This window comes from Castanea sativa, chromosome 1, assembly GCF_040712315.1.
Source record: "Castanea sativa cultivar Marrone di Chiusa Pesio chromosome 1, ASM4071231v1".
Lineage (NCBI taxonomy): Eukaryota > Viridiplantae > Streptophyta > Magnoliopsida > Fagales > Fagaceae > Castanea > Castanea sativa.
Window position 1 is genome coordinate 485,526 of NC_134013.1, and position 14,711 is coordinate 500,236.

At 34.6% G+C, this 14,711-nt stretch overlaps 2 protein-coding genes across 3 annotated transcripts; one reads left to right on the plus strand and one right to left on the minus strand.

Annotated features, from left to right (window-relative positions):
- The first annotated feature begins 2,760 nt into the window (after positions 1–2,760).
- LOC142621632 (uncharacterized) lies at positions 2,761–8,526 on the plus strand. 2 transcript variants are annotated; one of them, XM_075794942.1, is made up of 6 exons: positions 2,761–2,898; positions 3,281–3,390; positions 3,497–3,743; positions 4,039–4,100; positions 4,848–4,929; positions 8,121–8,526. In XM_075794942.1, exons 1-6 carry the CDS (start codon positions 2,853–2,855, stop codon positions 8,231–8,233), a joined length of 660 nt encoding a protein of 219 aa, XP_075651057.1. In that variant the 5' UTR covers positions 2,761–2,852; the 3' UTR covers positions 8,234–8,526. The 2 variants fall into 2 exon arrangements, with proteins under 2 accessions (XP_075651057.1, XP_075651058.1); XM_075794943.1 differs by lacking the exon at positions 4,039–4,100 and having other exon boundaries at positions 3,497–3,736.
- A 2,417-nt stretch (positions 8,527–10,943) lies between these two features.
- LOC142616746 (protein ALP1-like) lies at positions 10,944–12,920 on the minus strand. The gene has a single exon (XM_075789538.1). It carries the CDS (start codon positions 12,754–12,756, stop codon positions 11,233–11,235), a length of 1,524 nt encoding a protein of 507 aa, XP_075645653.1. The 5' UTR covers positions 12,757–12,920; the 3' UTR covers positions 10,944–11,232.
- Positions 12,921–14,711: the final 1,791 nt, after the last annotated feature.

Below are 14,711 nucleotides of genomic sequence, written 5' to 3' on the forward strand. Positions count from 1 at the left end.
GCAACAAAATTATGAATGTGTTATTAGTCTTTGACAGATGATGTTATAGTTTAACTTTTTATTTTATTTTATACAAGATAAAACTATACTCTAGCCTAATCTAAATGTATATGTGTGTGAAATTCCCTCTTTGAGATTTGAATCTCAGCCTTTACCCTCTACACCCCACAAGCACTTATACTTGTAAAATGACCATCGCACCAAGGGTATGCGATGGATAATATACTTTGAGGGATAATGTTACAGTTTATCTCTCAAAGACATTAATATACGTGTACTTTGAGAGATAATGTTATAATTGAACACTTTGAATCCCAAACAAAATTAATGTTTATAGTTTAACAGTTTTATTTTTAGATTAGTTGTAACACATTCATAATTAGTTAGACTAATAACATAACTATTTTTTTTGAACATGTGCTCATAATTTTATAAGTTGGACTGATAACATAACTAGTTTTTACTTAGATGGATTTGAATGATAAGGTACTTAAGATCATAATTTTTTTGGACTTTATGTGGAAACTAGCCTTGGTTCATGCTGCATACCGTTATTTGTGTTACATTATCCATCAAAAGCAATAACTAAGAAGACGTGTTCCCCACATTCCTACACAATTAACCATAAAAAGACAAAAAGTTTGTGATGAAATAATATCTCGACTTAGGAATAGTGAAAAATGCTATGATGTAATACATATGGATCCACAAGATTTTCAAGGTTTGTGTGACATTTTGCAAAGAGATGGTGATCTTCAAGACACATAGCGTGCCACGGTTGAAAAGTAGTTGGCAAGTTTCTTCACGTGCTATCGCATAATGTGACGACTCGTACAATTTCTTTCTTTTTGTCATTTTGGTGAGACCATTAGTTGTCATATTCATAACATGTTAAGATCAATAATTATGTTAGAGGATCAATTCCTTCAACAACCTAATGACCCCCATTCCAAGAGAAGATAATGAGGATACTAAGCAAGGAGATATTATAAGAGATTCTATAGCACCAGCCATGTGACAAAATTATGTCCAAATGTGATAACTTTTGGGTTTATTGCTGTAATGTTGTTTAAGACTATTATGTTTAAATCACTTAGACCTAAATGTTATGCAAATTTCTCTTTTCAGTTTGATATTGCTCTCTATCTCTTGATCATTAATATCAATATCTACACATTATTTTATATGTGTTTTTTGTCCTCTTAATTATAGAATGGGCAAGATATCAAAGAAGAATGGTGAAGACCCAAACAAAGAAGTATAATGGAATAGTGTTATAGATGATGTTTTAGTGGATTTTGTTTACATCAAGTGATCATAGTTGGTAGAGTTAATGGAACTTTTACCTCTACGGCATATGATTGAGTGGTTTTGGATAGAATGATTCTTTAAATATATGGATAGCTGAACTAGATGTTTTGGAACCACTCATAGAGGTAAATTCCCATTTTTTGTTAGTTTAATTTTGTATTACATAATTATGTATTTGTTGTATTAATTTTCCTTTGTTTGTAATAGTCTAAACCTGCAGCCAAGAAGTGGATGACAACACCTATGCCCAACTACTCTAAGATGGCACAACTTTGGACTAAAGATAGAGCAAAAGGTGATCATATTGAAACTACAAAGGAGAATTGTGCTAAGTATGCTGCATCGACCACTATTGATGAAATTGATAATTTGGTATACCAAAATGAAGTTTTTTTTTGAGAACTTTGAAGTTGAAGATGACCAGAGGTCATTAGAAATTAATGTTGTACGTTCTCGAGTGTCATCATAAGATGCAGTGTCTTCAAAAGGTAAGAAAAGAAGACTGGTAGAAGATAATGAACTTGGGAATGTAATTTTCCAGTCATTTAATAATGTATCAATGGCAATTGATAGGGTGACTAAGGTTATAGTAAAGTGCTTTTCAAAATCATATGGAGTAAAAATTCATACAGCTTTGGGCTTATTGGACTTGGATCCAATATCAAAGATTGAGACCTGCATATTTTTTATGGAAAATCCAACGTATAAGGAGATGATTTTTGGTTGCTTAGATCATGAGCGCAAATATGTCCTATTGACACTTATGTCTAGGCCTAAAAATTAAAAAAGTGTGGAATTTCTTGGCCAATTTTAGATTTGCTTTATTTTATTATTTTGTTTTGTTTTGACAAGACTCATTACAAGAGTTTTTTTAAAAGACATTTGTTTGAATTTCTAAACAATATTTATTTTGTTGAAAATAAATATGTGATGCGTTAATTGCTTTACAACTTAGAAATATACAGAACTTGATTTTTAGCTAGAATAAAAAATTTTCCCCCTAAACTAGAATAATTTTTTATGTTCTTTAAAATAAGGGGTATAGTAATAATGTTATTTATAAAATAATTCCATTCCATTTATTCCAATGTCACTTCCAAACAATGTTACTTACATTCCATTCCATTTTATTCTTTTATTTTAAAACAACTAAATAAGTTTTTTAAATTCAATTCCATTCTATTCATTTCCCAACTAAATCCATTATATTTATTTAATGGTCATTCCATTCAATTCCCTTATGAACTTCCAAACAAAGCCGAAGAGTGAAAACTTAAAAAATAACACCTAAATACTGTAGTTAAGTCTTGCCCAAATAAAATTATCTTTTTATTAAATTTTATATAATTTAAAATTTTTAATAGCTATCATAACACAAAAGAAAAAGAAAAAGAAAAAGAAAATCATAGTGCGAACCAAACCGGTAGAATGCATTATTAGGCCATTAACCATCAAACGACGTCGTTTAGAAGTTAAAACGGAAAGGGTTTAAGGCCAAGCTAGAGCGGGCGAAGCTCTAAGAGAGAGAGAGAGAGAGAGAGATGGCGGATCCGTACAGTAGATACGGTGCAGGCATGGCAGATAGAGGTAATCCATCCAAACTGCTAATCCTGCCTTTTTAAATTAAATTTCCAAACTTAGTCTGTTATGTGATTATTAATATCTTTATCATATGATATGATATGATTATTTGTTCACATTTATACAAAATTATATGTAAGACCGTAGAGTAGAGGACATGATTGTCCTCAATCAAATAACTCTAATACATGTCATGTCATGTTACCAACCCCAATTACTCTCTTCACAATCTGTAACCGACTTCCCAAATTTTGGGACTAAGTTGTTATTTATAGACAAATTGGATGTAATATGAATTTGATTTTAATTCAGAGAAATGGTAGTAGTAGTTATATACCATTGACCTTAGATCTTAACACATATATATTATATTATATAATCTTAACAGCCAGTGTTTCAAGGCCTCCCTTTCCGGGCTATCTCTCATCCGAACCCCCATCATTGGCATTGGCCTCCGCTGACATGCATCCTTCTTCTTCCGATTTCCTCAACAAAGATGTAAGCAGCAAATTTTTGAGAGACTTTTAATATTATTATTATTATTATCATTATGTGTGTAACCTAACCAACATATATGTGTTGTGTTGCGTGATTTTGCTTGCAGATAAATTCGTTGCAACCTGGGGCATATGGCTTTGATGCTATTGCCGCTACTGCAGCAGCAGCCGCCGCTGGACCTAGCATTAAGGGATCATTCCCATCTCCTACCCAAACCATTCGTGATGTCAGTAATGAACGACCTAGCTCTTTGAGAAATCTTGATGCTGTCGCAGTTCCAGTTCCAGGTCGGGAATCCAACGTTCTCTTTGTTGATAAACTTCCAAACGACTGTACCCGAAGAGAAGTAGGCCGTATCCTTTTCCTTTGCAATGTATTTTCATGTTATCATGCATGCATTTGTGTGTGTGTGTGTAATATCTTGACTTTTTAACAGGGGAATTTGGTGGCTGCAGGGGAATGAATGAGGTTTTCATTCTTTCATATTACATGGATTTATAGTTTTAAAAAAAATCATACTTCTCATTCCCCATTTGGTGGAAACTGTTTCTAGATGAAAGAATTAGGCCTTCAAAGTTTAGGGAAATGTAGTGTAGTAATGTTCTTTGTCTGCTGTCATTTGGAACCTTGACATAAAATAAAAAAAAGATCTTTTCCGTCCATTTATTGGCTATAAAGATATCAAAGTTGTTCACAAGGAACCCAGGCGTGTAAGTCTACAAATAAACCTTCTTCCTTTTTCTTTTCTTCTTTTTTTTTGTTTGGGGGGAGGCAGAATCTGTTTGAAAATGGAAATACCTTTGATCACCTTGTATAAAAATAATTTCAACTTTGAGAGAGGGAGGGAGTTTGCAGCAGCAGTAGTTTGTGTTCTACATTTCTACTTCCTGCCCAAAATAGATTGGTTGAAATCCACTTAGAGAGTCTAATAATTATAAATTTACTTGGACATATTTTTAAGAATTTGAATTCATTTGCTTTGAAACTGCCAACACACACACGCTCTTGGTGGGTCTTGAACCACCAACCCATTTTAGGTAGAGCTCATTTGCAGATAAATCCTAAATCACTTAAAATTCTACAAGTCATGTGTGACTTGTTTTTAAATTTTTGAGAAGTTCTGCTCGTGTAAACTTGGAAAAGAAATGAAGATATTAGCTACATACGGTCATTTTGATTTGTTTGAGTTTTGCTAATTTGGTCTATCAGGCCTCTGTCATATTATCAAATCTTACAACTGTTAGGTTTCATCTTATGAGAAGATCTGCTTTATTGTTCAATTTTCATTTTATATATCCAAGCAATTAGGCTGTACATATCAACTTTTCATTATTATTTCTTTAGGGAGCATAGGTTTTGTTGTTGACATGTTTTGAAAATGAAATGTTTGCATGATATACTCTTGATTTTTTTTCTCCCATGTTTAACTAGTAGTTTGATAAACGAGTAAACTGCAGAGCGGAGATAAGGCTATGGTTTTGTGCTTTGTGGAGTTTGTTGACTCTAATTGTGCTTTGACTGCCATGGAAGCTCTTCAAGGTAAATTATATATAAATAATTTATGATTATTTGAGATCTATCTGCTAATGCTTTTGGGGTTAACCTTTTGCCCTTTTGTTCCTCTAGGACATATGGAACAAGGAATAGAACATTTCTATGGTATATAAACCTGTGATTTTACCAAGGGCGCCTGTATGCTAATATATGAATTTGCTCAAATCATACAATTTAAGTTTGATTTAATTACTTATCAAAAAAAAAAAAAAAAGTTAGATTAAATTACAAAACATAAATTTCAGGTTATAAATCAATATTCATACACTACCATTTTCCAACTGATTTGGGGTTCAGGCTCATCGAGCTCAAACCCCTGGTGGAACCTTGATCCCAATCTGCATCCATGGGAAGAAGTAGAAGTTCCTGCTGAGATATTCATTACTTTAGCTAATGTGATTAATTTTAGGTTATATTACAATTTATCTTTGTGTGGTATACCCCAATAACAATTTATATGATTATCTGCCTAGAGTCTGAAAATTGACACTAAACCTCTATAGTCTATACTTACAGATAAAATTGAACTTGTTACTTTTTTCTGTCAATATTAACGCTAAACTTAAATGTGAAGTTCACTTGACTTGGGCGGCTAATGACTTTTTTCTATCAATACTAAGAGACATAATCACTTAACCGGACAACTCCCTCACTCTCTAAACACACACACACAAGTTTGATAACACCAACAGACTAATATATTTATTCAACAATTTTAATGTATTAATATACATAATAACAATTTTTTTTTTTAATTTTATAATTGAAGAAAATCATAGTAAATCCAGCAGATATGATTATCAGATGGGTTTTTCTTTATCTTTTTTTTTAATGTTTTTTTTTTTAAATTTTAAATTCTATGGTTGGGGGAGGGGGGACATGAACTCTGATTCTCCGTTGGAAACACCATGAGGTGTCAACTAATTGAGGTATAAGGCTCTTGGTAATATACATCAAATTTACTAAAATTTAGAATATAACGCTCTGTTTGTTTCGATAGAAAACCTTATGTAAAGATAGTTTTTCGTGTTTTCTAGTGTTTGGTAGGATAAAAAAAGATGAGTTCAAGGAAAACTATCTTTGGTCAACATAAAAAGTATGACTTATTTTTAGAGATTGTTTTCCACTAAATTGTTTTGGAAAACAACTCTATCTCACAACAAACTAAATAAGAAAAGTTAGGAGATCATTTTTCAACTCATTTAAAGTTGCTACCAAATACTGGAAAATAAGATAGTTTTATAGAAAATACTTATTGGAAAATGAGTCATATTCTAGAAAACATCATTGCTGAAACAAACAGAGCGTTGGGTAAGCCAGTTACCTATATGGAGTCTGAGCAGAACTATCTGTAGTAGAAATTTAAGTCATTTCTCACATTTTCAATAGGGAAAAAGGAAAAGAAGGAAAATACTTTTCTTACTAACAAATGCTATCCAAACTCACCACCTGATATACTCCATCCTCATCAATCTTCACAAAAAAGGGCGTGGAAAAGCCAAATCAGCTCATATGACAACATCGTGTGAAGAGAGAGAGAGAGAGAGATGTACATATACAACAGGCTAGCAAGCAATGACCATAGCACACTGTTCTTGCCCACTTTTCCACTTTGGTTGCCCAGTACTGCTGGTTGAAGTTGGGCCATTTCCAATCCAAACTGATTCCAAACCCTACCACCCTGCCAAGTCCAAACTCAATCCAACACCAAAAGACCGGATCCCAGCTTCCCCTAAGTTGACATCATTACTCTTCAGCCTTCACCATGACCCTACTCTATCCACTGCTTCTTTTCTTTTCTTTTTTTCTTTCTTTTATTTCCTATTCTATTTTCATTTGTCTTCATGATTCTTCTCTCTTTGATTTTCTTTTATTCGTAGTACATTCTCTGCAAGTTTGTTTTTTCCTTTCCCTTGTAAAAGTTTGCAAGAAGAATATCTTAGGGGTTTCTTTTGGCAAATCACAAAACTGGTTTAATTCTGATATAATCTGAACCAAAAATAAAACCGTTGGAAGATTGAATTGATTTTTTTTTATATCTCATTTTCTAGAATTAGGCTAAAACCAATTTTGGTGGGTTATGGTTGCGTTTGGCATTGGCTTAAAAAGCCAGCTTTTTTTTACTATTTAGCTTTTTTTTACTACTATTCATGAGTCTCATTGTGCTTTTTGGTACTATGCATAGGTCCCACTATACTATTTCAGCTACCTTTTAGCTTTATCTACAGTACTTTCAGCAAATTTTTTTTAATTTTAGCTAAATAAATTGTTTCCAAACGGACTCTGTGTATGTGAAAATGCCAAATTTTAAAACTAGTTTTAGGTTGAAATATGTATGTGCATTTAAAATAATAATAATAGCAAATAACCAAATCTTAATATTGCTTTTGGGAAGATACCCAGTCCACTCTTGAACTAGTTTTTTGAACTGCAAATTTTAACAAACTGAAAACAAATAAAACCTATTATTTTGTTCTATTATATTGTTCCTAGCTGATGAGGTTCCATGACATTGGTGAACACCCCTGAAGAAAGGTAGTGTGTAATGATGGTCTAAAATATAGAATAAAGTGTCTTCATCATATTGGCATATTAAGTTATGCATATCTGCTGCTGATTTGGATGGGAAAATCAACAGTTTCATATTAATCCAAAGTATATAAGGATAGGGTCTGTGTTCATAGGGAGGTAAATTGTAGTTAGGGCATCCCACAAAGAGGTGAATTTTAATTCTCTCATTTGTAATTAGTTTCTTTTCTTTCTGTTTTTTATCTTTGTTCTATGTACTCTTTTATCTCTGCCTTATGTCTTTCTACATGAGGTAGTATTCTTGAATATACATCTTTATTACTTAAAAAAAAAAAAAAAAAAAGGTTTTCATTGTAGTCTTGCGTAATGAAATTGTGAGCTCTAATTAGCTCAACTAATAAACTCCCTTATCATCGATTAAGAGATTTGGGGTTCATACTATGCTCACACAAAAAACCAATTGGTGTCTTGACTTGATGATAAAGAACAATCATCATGGAGCGGATGCCATAGATTGAAGTGTTGTTGTATCTATATAATGAAGAAAAAAAAAAGTCTTGTGTGATGAAATTGATATCTGAAAATCAATTTAAAGTCAGTTGTTAACGCATCATTGAATCACTATGTGGAATGTGAGATTTCTTCAGGTTACAAGTTTGATGACAAGAAACCTGACGCCCCTGCGTTGAGGATCCAATTTGCACATTTTCCATTCAAGCTACCTGATCATGATGAGCAACAAAATGGGGTCCCACGCTGACTAAAAGGGCAAGGGCATCAATCGATGACCATTACTAAAAGAAACATTCTCTTCCATTTTGAACTGTGTAGATGGGTTATAAGCGCAATATGTAAAGCATTTTGTTGGACTAGAAACAGTTTTAGCAAAAAAGCACCATTGTCATGTGGGTGCATGTGTGGTGGTTAGGGTTTTCATGACCATTTGTAATGATACTCCAAGTCATATGCTATTGCTATGCCAGATATTTGACCCATTTTAAAATGAAAAATTTTGGGTACTCAATTATACATTTTCTAAGGAATTCTTTTGGACGTGAACTTGTGTAATATTATAATGGTGTGCAATGTTTGTTACCAAGTCCTTTTTCATTCAAAGATTGGCTTGCCAGTGTATTTACGTTTTGGACTTTAGTAGGTGCCTACATGGAATATTGAATTGTGCTCTGTTTATATGCTAAGTCAACAGAATGGAGAATGGATGGTGCTTGTTGACTGGTGTGAACGGAGAGGGTTGATCTGAAATATACCGATGCTGTTTCCTAATATGGTGCTGGCTTTGAGCCCATTTCACTTCAGTATGACTTTCCAAATCACGACTGAGCCATTTGTAAAAAAGTCCAGCATATTCGCATATACCTCAGCGCATTCACATCAGATGACTATAGCTTCAGAATGACCTGCTATAAAGTTCTTTGATGACTGCAAATGTGAAGTCCCTCGTGTTTATAGTTCCAGGAAAAAACAGGAGTGTTTGATTCATATTTGAACACCATTGGGGTTAATGACTTATTAATGTCATTTTGTTGCGGGCCTTGTATCAGGCAATAAAGCAATTAGAGACTATTGAGGATGTCGTCATTAATTATTTTGACTGTCTCCAAAGTCCAAAGAAAGAGATGCAAGAAACCAGAATCAAAACAATTACCAAATTCCAAAACCACTATATATATATAGGCAACCTCCCTGTTAGGTAAACTAAGCTTTGAAAAGAGAACATAACACATCTCAGTATCCTTAGTTTGGAATTAGGTGGAAAGATTAACTGGAGGGGCCTCACAACCTTTCCGTCCACTTACTGCTTACTGGTATCCATTCCCTACTGATCTGTCACTGAATTTGAAGTTAGTTATTCTAAATTCATATATTAATTTAGAGCTTTCTCTAGTTAATTGGTTAACAAGAATCATATTCATCATTCATTCTTCTCCTGCTTATAAAGATGCTTACTTTCATATTCAAGATAAATACAAGATTTGGATCCGGTTCACACCATCTCACGTTGAGATGTCAAACTTAATTGGATGATAATTGCATGGTAGGAAGCATAGACAGAGACACCAACACAGATATGGTTAAGAATTAGGACACGACATCGCATGAATACAAAAATTAATTACTTAATTGATACATCTTTAGGTCTATTTTATTTTTTTAAATGTAGAGATATGACAATTAATTACTAAATTAATATATCTTTAGGTATATAAAAATCTCATATTCTCAGGAATCTTATTAGATTCCTAACCCAACCAAAGATAAGAATAGTAAATTTCCAAGCTTCTTCAAGATTGTCCGATAACTTTTCTCTAGAAGAAAAAAAAAAAAAAAAAAGATTGTCCGATAACATATTTCCAAGAATCTAGATGCGGAGACTAACATGGATGCCCCAAACCAAACGCTCCCCGGAGGTTTTGGAATATTGGTGCTTAGATTGATGGAACCTAACAAATAGCATATTCTTTGAAATTAAAATTTTAAAACCAATGGTTTTGCCGTACCGATTTACATAAACCAATTGATACAAGACAAAGCTCAAAGCAATCATGTCAAACATCTAAGGAATTTCTTCCTCCAAGGAACTAATTCCATTGGCCCAATGTAATTGCTGCAGACTTGTAATAGTGAAGCTTGATGGTCAAGAACCCATAATCCCAAATTTCCAAGCGAGTTCTTTATCTATGACGGCTCCAAAGATTCATTTCCAATTCCACATATTAAACCAAAAAACTACATCATATTTGTCTTCCAAAAGTGAAACTTTTTCCAACTTCAGACATTAATTCTACCAATGAAATCTACCAACTGATTAAAGTATTGTGTCCAGATCATGCTAGTACTCAAAATCAAACAGCAAATAAGGCAAAAGCAATCCACATCATTTGGAAAAAAATTTCCACTTCCAACCCTCAATTTCATGCAAGAATCATCATATCAGATGATAAGAAACTCAAACCAAACAGTGCGTAGTGCTGGAACTAAAAATTACTGTGAACAATCAGTCTAGCAGGGGTCATAGAATCACTTTGCCTTAAACTGTCCAATGAACAATTGATGCACCGTCACTCAGTGACAAACAAGAAGCAGATTCAGTTTCATATACAACAACATTGACAGCTAAGCTGAAGTCCCAACATTTTTGGGATGAGTAATAGATCCTCAACAACTGATAAGGATCGAGCACATGCATTTACTTCCTCAGTTTCAGAGACATCAGAGGAAAGACTCTTCTACTTGAGAATATAATTGTCTTCCTCTGCAAGTATCTTGCTAGCCATGAGGAGACAAGGTCATTGTGGGGAACCATAATCGGGTAAAACCAGAAGCATATTCTAAAATCAAGATGCATTTAAAAAAATTTTAAAACAAAAAATGCATTGCCATCGAACTTAGGAGAATGCTAGTAAACTTTACTACATTAATATTCATAATCCATAGCAAACAAAAGAATAAAAAAAAGTTGCTTGATTGTATTCATCTGATATTTTGGTAATTGAAGTATGGAACCTAGGTTACAGCATGTCTCAGTGACGTTTTTTTTTTTTTTTAGGTACAACTTAAGGTTGTCTACAAAAAAGACTAAAACCATCCATTTGTGGTAGGGGAAACTATATATATTTCTTTCACAGACCCCCTTCAACAAATAATGATGAATGACTTGTATAAATTATAAAACAAACTATGAGAGAGTCAATAACAATTAACAAGCAAGAGAACCAGAAAAAAGAAAAAAGAATTCCACTACACAAACCGAGTGCCTCCAATTCCATGATGCAAAATATTATGAGCAATGGCATCCCTAGCCTTGATTGAAGCATTTGATCTCAAAGCCACTTCTGGAACCATCTCATCATCAACAAGCTCAAACCGAAACTCCGGATCCATTTCCTCATTCCTCAGCTCACAAATATTATGCAGAACACAACAAGCCCCAAGCACCACAGGCAAGTCTTGTAGTTTCACCTCAGTCCTCTTTTGCAAACAACACCACCTCCCTTTCAATCTAGCAAACGCGTCTTTAGCCACCTTTTGAATCTCCCCAATCTTCTCATTAAACGCATTCTGAGGCCAAGTGAGATTAGAATGTGTATAAGGCACCAAAACCCAATCCAACAAAGGGTACCCAGAATTCCCAACAATCCAAACCCCCTTTAAAAGCCCCCCATTTGCTCTATGATAAAGCGCACTTTTCTCAAGCACCTGATCATCAGGCATCGATCCAGGCCATCCAATGCACACGTCACTAAATACCCCTTTGGGGTCCACAACACCTTGAACCGTAATGGAATACGAGGTTTTTTGGTTCCTCTCAGTATGTCTCCTATTAAAATAAGCAGCAACACTTACCTTAGGCGCTATAATTGGTATGTGCGTCGTGTACATCGACCCCACAACGTTTGGAATCCCCGAAATCGACTCGAACTCCTCTTTAATTTTCCTCACCGCATTATCATCGGGCCATTGCAAATACTTAGGCATTAGGACCGTTCGAATAGCAGAACAAACCTCGAGAACCAGTTTATGACAAGTCGAGATGCCTAGGCCGAAACGTTTGGACACGAGTCGAAGTGGGTCCCCGGTGGCTAGCCTCCACAAACAAACGGCGACCCTTTGTTTCACCGGAATCGCATTGCGGAGAGTGGTGTCTTCCTTGGCTATCACCGAATTCAGCTCCTCGCAAATCGAATCGAACGTGGCTCGACCCATTCGAAACGCTTTCTTGAACTCTTCTTCTGGGAAATCCGGACTGTTACACTCGTCCCACCACGCGTTCGACCTGTCTTTCACCCACAACCTTCGATGGGTACTCTCGCTCCGGAGGTTCGAGACGGCCTTTTCGTCGCCGGAGGCCACGGCGGCAGCGGCGGCGGCAACTGCGCCTGCGACAGAAAGGCGGGATGATTTTTTACGTGAGGTTTGGTCGAGGTCGGTGCAATAGTCTTGGATGTTGGAGCAGTAGTAGTCGACCATTTGTTTGGTTTTCTTCCTGTGGTTTGAATCGATGAAGACCCTCTCTTCATTGGCGTCTCTGTCCAGCTCTTCTTGCTCCTGTTTTTCCTCTTCTTCTAATAAAATATAGGAACTAAGAATACCCTTCAAATCCTTACTCGTCGTCTTCTTCTTCCTAGTATTGTTATTCTTCGTCTTCTTATTGTTGCTGTTCTTGTTGAGTTCTCTGTCACTGTCTCCATCTTCAGCCTCAGCTCCCACATCTTCGAGCTTTCTCTGCCGCTTCTTGGAGTTGTTACTGTTGCTGTCTTTCATTTCTTGCCGATGTGAGACAAGTGTTGAGAGTTTTCTGGGTTTATTATAACAAATGGGAACGGGTTGAGAGTTGAGACACGCCGAGAGAGAGAGAGAGAAAGAGGGGAAAGGTCTTAGTCTTGGCTTTCATTTCAAGAGTGTGAACGAAACAATGTGTCAACGCAAAGATTGAAAAAAGCTGATGGCTTTGTTTTGTATATAATATCAGACTACAATAATGACCAGGGCATGTTTATGTTGTGGTACACTCCATCCTTGCTACTGTGGACTTCATCTTTACACCTCCACTTACCATTCCAAGGGCTAATCCTCATCGTTCAAAAATGCTTTTTCACAAAATGATAATAATAACACTAGAAAATTTAGTACTACAACTTTTTATGCTACAATTTCAATAAGGAATGTCGTAAATATGGTGGATTTATACGAAAGTAATAAGCAATTCATTACAATTTGTCATATAAGATAATTATAGAATATTGTATAATAAATGTTGTGACACTAGAATAACTCTAAGAGTAACGGTTAATTTCATTCAGTTAAAGTGTTGCTTCATTTATTAAATATGAAAATTCGTTGTTTCAAAAATCCATTGGTTTAAGTAATTTATATAGAACACGTTTATTAAGTTGCATTGTTAATTAAAAACAAAATAACAAAATGCCTTGATAATTTAAGTTTTTTCCTTTAATTAAGAGAAGTATACTAAAAATGTTATATACCCCTTTCTATTGTCATATGTGTACAAAAAGAGGTGAACTCTCTTTAACTCGCTCTCCATTTGCATGTTAATTTAATAGCATCACGAAGTTTTAGGATGAAATCTAAATTTCTCAATCTAGATTACGTATAATATTATGTTATATACAAAGGGGATCGGAACTAGCTCGTTAGGATTAGTGATGAAGGGACTAGACCAACTTGTCTTAGTACAATGATAAAAATTGTCAATGTGATGTTTGATGTTAGTCACTGTCTTAACTAATAGGACTTTTTATCATCTTATGATGAATTGAGTATCTCAAAAGCTCAATTAAGTGCTTGAAAAAATCTCTTCTCTGATTAGGCCATAAATTTTCCTCAAAAGAAGAGCTTACTCAATATTGTCAACTTTCTTTTATGTTAGCATTTATTGCACATCACCAAGTTTCAATTACATTAAATGAGATCAAATTTGCCTATCATCCATAGCTAAGGCACATTGCTTAGGGATACACACCATTAGCTAACCAAAGAGGTTAGTGTTTGGTAGTGGTATAATAAAAAGTTTACACTGGGGGCATGATTTTTACACACACACAAAGGGGAAAAAAACCATCCCTCCTTATAAAAATCCATTAGTTTTGTTGATCTAATAATGATTACTCTACAAATTTGAGTTTAGAAAATAGCATTGTGTTAATTTGAGTTTTGTTAATCATTAGAGTATTTGTAGCCAACCACTTTAAGTTGACCTTAGATTTTCCTTGGAAAAAGGATAATATTTCAATAGAAGTTAATCTTGTTGGATCAATTGAGAGAATCCCATCATTCTCAACAAAAAAAAAGAGAGAGAATCCCATTATTGTTCCATTCTTTCCTTTTAATCAACTACCTACAACATAAAATTAATTATTAGGAGGAAATTTAAAAAAATTAAAATGAAATGGAGCTTTAAAGTTGTTAAGATTACATGAATTGGTGATTTTCCCTACCAAATTGAAAATGATAAGTAAAAACACCAAGGAATAATGTTGGCGATGATGGAGAGGGAGAGCCGGAGAGCCAATGCGGTGAAGAAGTTGGTTGTTGTTACGATGGATAGCAAAACATGGAACAAAAGCCGGAATGAAGAATGAGGTGTGAACGCGGTTGTGTGGATGTGTGTAGAAAAGACTAAAGAGAATAGGATAGTAAAGGAAAGGGATGTGGTGACGGTTGGTAATTGGCATTTGGCAATGGGACGGTGACATTAT